The following is a 6000-nucleotide window of genomic DNA, read 5'->3' as shown; positions in this document are numbered from 1 at the left end:
GGTGGCAGGTCTTTTCCATTTGGGAGGGGAGGGAAAAAGTGTCTGAGATCACAGCTGTCATTTCAGAGCTTTCCATCCCCTCTCTCCTCTTGCACAAACATGAAATCATTTATTTGTGTTGACACCCAGAGTTGTGGCTTTGAATATTTCCAGGAGACGTGAGAGCAGGGAGAGCTTGTCTGCAGACTTTTGAATGGGGCTTTGTTTTTGTTGGTTCAGCTCACAGGAGAAAAGAAAAAAATATAACCCTGTTTTCTGTTTAGAATTCCTACATTTCTGACTTTAGCAGGGCAATACTTTCCCACCCCTCCGTCTTTCCCCATTCTTTGATTTGAAAGGTCTCTGTTGTGTTTTTCTGTATTTTGCAATTTTTGAGTGAATTTTTTGGTAGTTAAAGCTTCTGGCGAAACAGCCTGGCAGACTGAGGTCATCTCCCAAGAGGAAGCGATGGTCGCCAATGGTGGGGTGGTCTAGTTATTTGAACACCCATGTGGGAGTGCTAGGAGACAGGCCCCCAGGTCTGGCTGTGCTGTGGTTGGCACAGGATCTGAGGGAGGTGACTTCATGCTGCTTTTGCAGCTCCTGGATTCTAGGACTGGCCCAGTCCACCCGGGGTAAATTAGAGCAGCCCTAACGAAGACTAAACTCTTGGATGAGTAAGGAATAGAATTTTACTAACACAGGCGGGAGTGGTTCCCCGGTGTGCAGCTGGGAGCAGCCACGTCAGATCTGATGTAGGGCACATCTCCCAACTCACACAACACTGCCCCATGCTAGGGAGTGTCTTCAAATCACAATCATCTGCAAGCCTATCTCCACACCCCAGGTCTAGCTGAGCTGCAGCTGGCACAGAATCCAAGGGCAGTGTCTTCATGCAGCCTTTGCGGCTCCTGGATTCTAGGGCTGGCCCAGTCCTAATGCTGGGGCTGTTCTGGCAGATGAGAACCACCAGAGCATAGAGGTGCTCCAGCCACAGCCTTGTTCCCCCACCACGCAAGGGAAGGCTTGTGAAGAGCTACTCCAGTGGCTCTGTGCTGCCTGGGGATCCTTTTGCAGCAGAGGAATTCCGGGGTAGCTAGCTTTCCACCCTACTTTGGACTTCCAGAACCTGCCCCTCACCACCGGGCTACTCTAAGTTGCACCCGGCTGCCTATGGCCTGAAGGTGTCATTCGTGAGGATGGGGGTTGCTAGGGTGTAATGATGCCTCTGGAGTGACACTTTTTTCCTGAGAACTTTGTCTAAGATTGGGGGGAGGAGGGAAGCAGAGCCACTGCACCAGTTCTTTACCCCACAGGTATTTTCTCTCCCTACACAAGGAGATTATAAGGGGACCAGATCCAATGGAGAATCAAGCACAGAGCCCACACGGTGTTTGCACTCACTTTGCCCATGTGTAAATGACTGCATGAGCTGCAGGGCAATGGGGATTCTGGCCCAATGGCATCAAACCAGTGTGAAACCTGCATGAAGTCATCAGGCTGCCCCAGTTCCCTCTGAGCCGCTCTCCTTCGCTGTCCTGAAAGGGCTAACACGCAGTGGCTGCAGAGCTGAGGAAACTGCACTGATTTCAGCAAAGCAGACTGCGGCCAAATCTAGATGACTCTGCAAATGCTGCTGATGCACAAAATATTACTTAAGTGCAGATCTCGGGACAGGATCTGACTTTTTACCAGCAGAATGGCTTGTAACGTGTTATGCTTATGAACGGTTTTAATGACAAAGGCTTGTGATGCCCTTTTGCAGCTGGATGAAGTGATTGTAGGGCTTTTAAAAGGAAGTGGCCATTTTCCTTTAAATAAATCTAGTCTGTTGAATAAAGGAGACTTAGGAACTTGGAAGACGAGGGGAATGTTACTAAGGGCCCAGTGGTGGGGAGATATTTTAAAGCAGCAGGAATTTCTATAACCCCAGAACAGAGCTAAGCCAGACAACCCTTTATCACAGCAGAGTCATTTCCTTGGCAGGATCCATCCATAGTCTCCACCCCACTTTAGTATACAGATTCAATTCTGTTTTACCAAATGTCAGGGCTTCATCTGTTTTCTCCTGAGTACAGGAGTCAGCCAGCGCCTTGCTCATATGAGATTACCTTAGTGCTCAAATATGTTCTTCTTGCACCTTCCTGCCATCTCAGACCGCCCCCAATACATCTTAAGATATCAACACTGAGTAAAGTTGGTGCAGTGTTGAAACACCAGCTTCCAGGGCTATAGATTTGTCTGCTTGCAGCTGCCCCTTTGGGCTGGCTAGCAGTGCTGACCATGTGCTTGAGTGAATACAAAAGTTGTGATAATGTCGCATCCGGCGTGGGAAGATAGAGGGGGCACTCCTCATGCCCCAGTGCAGAGGTGCGGCACGTCTTGCCACTCAGCTCTTACTCCGGCATGATTTCCATTGAAATTCCTTAGAGTTGCGCCTGAGTAAGGGTGGAGAAAATGCTGAAGAAGGGCTTTGGCCTCAGAAAACAAAGCTGGGGTGTCAGATGGACATTTGCATGTTGGGTGGAAGGAGGGGAAGACAATGGTGTGGAGTGAGGGGGAGGCAGGTCAACCTCAAACCAGTCATTCAAACAGCAGAACTCTGTTTTCATCTATACTCTTAGAATGGTCTATGTGATGGGGTGAGTAAGTTAATGTAGGCCTCAGAGGTCAATCATGTTATTTGGCTGCACCTGGAGGGAAATCCAGGTTTGACTGGTGAAGCAGCCCAGCTGAAGAGGGACTGGGTGATTATTATAAAGCCAGGAAGTTTGTAGCAGAAAGGGGCTGTAGGGAGAATCTGCAGCTTCTGTCTGGGAGCTAGAAGTGGTAGGAAGTGGCCAAGGGAGGCAGTAAGAAGTCTGAGGAAGTAAACCTTGGCTGGGAGCAGCAGCAGGAGTAGGAGTAGAGTAGAGTAGAAGCAGTTTCCCACCAGCCATTGAGAAAAGTGAGGTGAACCCCCTGAGGTAAAGGTTGTAAAGACCACGGAGCCTGAGATGGATGGAGTAAGGTTATTGGACTATAGCTGTGTTGGATTCTGTTATCATGGAAGGGGTGGACTTAAAGCATGATCTATCTGGAGGGCCAAGTTGTGGGAAGAGAGACCACTAGAGCAACCGTTGGCAGGGGATACCATATGGGGGGAGAGCCTCTACGTTGCACTTGGTTGCAAGGAAGTACTCCTGGGGTAAGTGAACTCCATCACTGGTCCCACAATGTAGGGAAAAGGACTCTGGTTGGGAGAGGGCAGAGAGGAGGATGGAACAGAACTATTCTGGGTTTATCTTCCACAGTGCCTCCGTAATACTGGTGGCACAAAGGTGCCAATCCTGCAATGCACTGGGTGCCCTCAGCGCTTCGCAGGGAACGGGGTTTTCAGGCCGCTGTGGTTGGCTGGCAGTCCTAAATATTCACTTCACTGACACGCTGCTTGCATGGGAAAGAGTCTGAGAAAAATAGCAGTTTCCGCTGCCAAAACCAGGTCTCAGCTGGCTTCTCAGATGTCAGACAGATCTTAGACATCAAAGGGGCCTCTTTTGGACTAAGTGACCTTTCATCACGCACATTCTTCTGCTAATACCCCGGCAGATTGTTGGCCTTGTTATTGCTGTTGTGTTCTTGACTGGTGACAAAAGGCCCCTGCTTTGAACATGCTCATGGTGGCATAAAGGTCGCATTCACAGTGATTTTTGTTGCTGCCACTGCAGGTGTCTCTCGGTCTGCAGCAGTTGGTCTTTTCCTGATTTTCCTGTCACACTCTGACTGTGTCGATGCTGGAGAAGCCTGCCAAGGGACTCCGACATGAATCTCTCTCCATCTCCCCAATCGTTGCTGAAAATGGTTCTCTCGCTGGTGTGGGTGGGTTGAGTTCAGCAGCTGTTGTAAGAAAGCAGGACTGATCTGGATTGAATTAGGCCTCAACATGCTTCGAGCCAAAGTGTGGGGCACTTGGGCAACCCTTCTCCACGTAAGTAGAACAACCATTTTTTTATACTTTGGGTGTAATCACAAAGTCCATTGAAGTCTTTCTATTGACTTCAATGGGCCCTATTTAAATGGATTAGGAAGATAGATGCGATTGAAACTCACTTCCAATGATTGTAGGGCCTCTGTGAGACTGCCCAGAACTTTTACAGACTCCAATTCCTGCACATGAAACAAGAAGTAAAGAAGAAATAGGGAAAGGAGGGGCAGGTGAAAGAGTAACCAGGAGGGACAGAAGAATAGGGAATAACATGCCCTTCATGTGACCCATCGCTGTCTTTTGGTAGCAGTGCATGGCTTTGAACTATGGACCAAAAGATATCTGCTTCCCTTCCTCTAAAGCCAGGTCCATTTAGATCTGTTACACTATGGAAAAATCACCAATGTTGTGTCCCCACAGTTGCTTGAGGCATTTGAGTATAGCTGAAATATTATGGGGCCTGATTCTCCACTGCCTTCCACCTTGTGTAGCCTTCTACACCCTTGCAAATAGGGTGTAAATGCTGCTGTTCTGATACAGTAGCATTTTACAGCCACAGTCTGGCTCTGGGCTATCTAACAAAGAAAGGTAACAGTTGTCATCAGAACGGTCTATCTGGGAATTGTTGGGAAAAGCCCAGAGGTCCCATTGTTGGGGAAGCAGCTGATGACTATGACAGTATCGCTTTGGTGTGCTCGCACAGGCTGTCACCAATGCCAGCGTCCTGTCTGGTATCTTGCTAAGTGGCACTTGGTTAGCATTTTCTCCTTTGCTTCGTCAGCTTGCTGCTTCCCATATGGCCTGTCACTTCTGTTTTATTATGGAGATGCTCTGCTCAGAAGGGCTGGGCTGCCAGCGGGAACGCAGTTCACACCATGTGTGAAGGAGCATTGGAACTGGCAGAGGGAGCGATTTCTGCTGGGCATAACTACATCTCAAATAACCGAGGAATTGCTTTGCTTTGGTCTTTTTGGTACCTATGCCTACACTGCTCAAAAAAACCACCACCCACGGCTGTGAGTCTCAGAGCCTGGGTCAACTGACTCCAGCTTATGGGACTCGCACTATGGGGGCTACAGAGAGCAGTGTAGATGTTTCCACTCTGGCTGGAGCCTGGGCTCTTAGACCCTCCCTACTTACCAGGTTTCAGAGCCTGGACTCCAGCGTGAGCAGGAATGTCTACACAGCTATTTTTAGCCCTGTAAGGCTTGCAGACCTCACACGAGTTGGTTGACCTGGGCTGAGACTTGCTGTCACAGGTGGATGGATATGTATATGTATCTTTTTGTGCAATGTAGATATACCCTTTGCCAATCACTCTGTTTCAGCTGACTTCAGAGCGATCATAAGCCCTACCAGAAATTACCCATTCATTAAGTAGGCCAAACCCTGAGGTCTTTACTTAATATTTTTCTTCCAGTGACTCAGATGGGAGTTTGCCTGAACAAACACTAAGCAAGGATTTCAGGATTTGGCCCCTGAATAATGTTGACAGTGTCCTTTCTCTACAAGGATCCCCATGCACTTAACAAGCTTACTAAATCATGAGGCTTTAGCTGCTACTGAAATAAAATAATAGATAATCACCTTATCCACCATTGAAATGGAATCACCTCTTGGGTGGAACGTGACAGCTGCCTAACCTTATATGGAAATACCATACTAGAGTTTAGGAAGTGAAGAATAGTGTGTCCAGTTAAAACTTCAGGAGAAATGTAGATTGTAGAGTTATCTACATTATTATTATTTTATTTATTTATTTTATTTAAATAGCGCCTAGGAGCCTTAGTCATGGACAAGGACTCTGTTGTGTTAAGTGCTGTACAAACACATTGAAATTTAGGCCAGGACACTGTCGCATAAAATCTTAAAAATTTAGGTGTGGAAGGGACTTTGAGAGGTCGTCTAGTCATCCCTTGCATGGTGGCAGGACTAAATATTATCTAGATCACTCCTGACAGGTGTTTGTCTAACCTGTTCTTAAAAACCTCCAGGGACAGATTCCACTATCTCTCTCGGTAAACTGTTCCAGTGCTCAACTATGTTAGACATTAGGA

At 47.7% G+C, this 6000-nt stretch overlaps 1 protein-coding gene across 1 annotated transcript in view; it reads left to right on the top strand.

The window, feature by feature from the left end:
* Window positions 1–2943: 2943 nt before the first annotated feature.
* Window positions 2944–6000, top strand: part of LOC137141868 (very long chain fatty acid elongase 4-like) — a 41772-nt gene continuing 38715 nt past the window's right edge. Inside the window, exons 1-2 of the mRNA XM_067530965.1 lie at window positions 2944–3166; window positions 3687–3946. Of these exons, the coding sequence (XP_067387066.1) occupies window positions 3902–3946 (45 nt within the window). The 5' untranslated portion in view covers window positions 2944–3166; window positions 3687–3901. The remainder of the gene's footprint in view (window positions 3167–3686; window positions 3947–6000) is intronic.

Source organism: Emydura macquarii, unplaced genomic scaffold, assembly GCF_026122565.2.
Source record: "Emydura macquarii macquarii isolate MOO-44397 ecotype Brisbane River unplaced genomic scaffold, CSIRO-AGI_Emac_v2 contig_3122, whole genome shotgun sequence".
Taxonomy (NCBI): Eukaryota; Metazoa; Chordata; order Testudines; family Chelidae; genus Emydura; species Emydura macquarii.
Note: the sequence above shows the minus strand (reverse complement) of the source record. Positions and strands in the feature narration are given on the sequence as shown.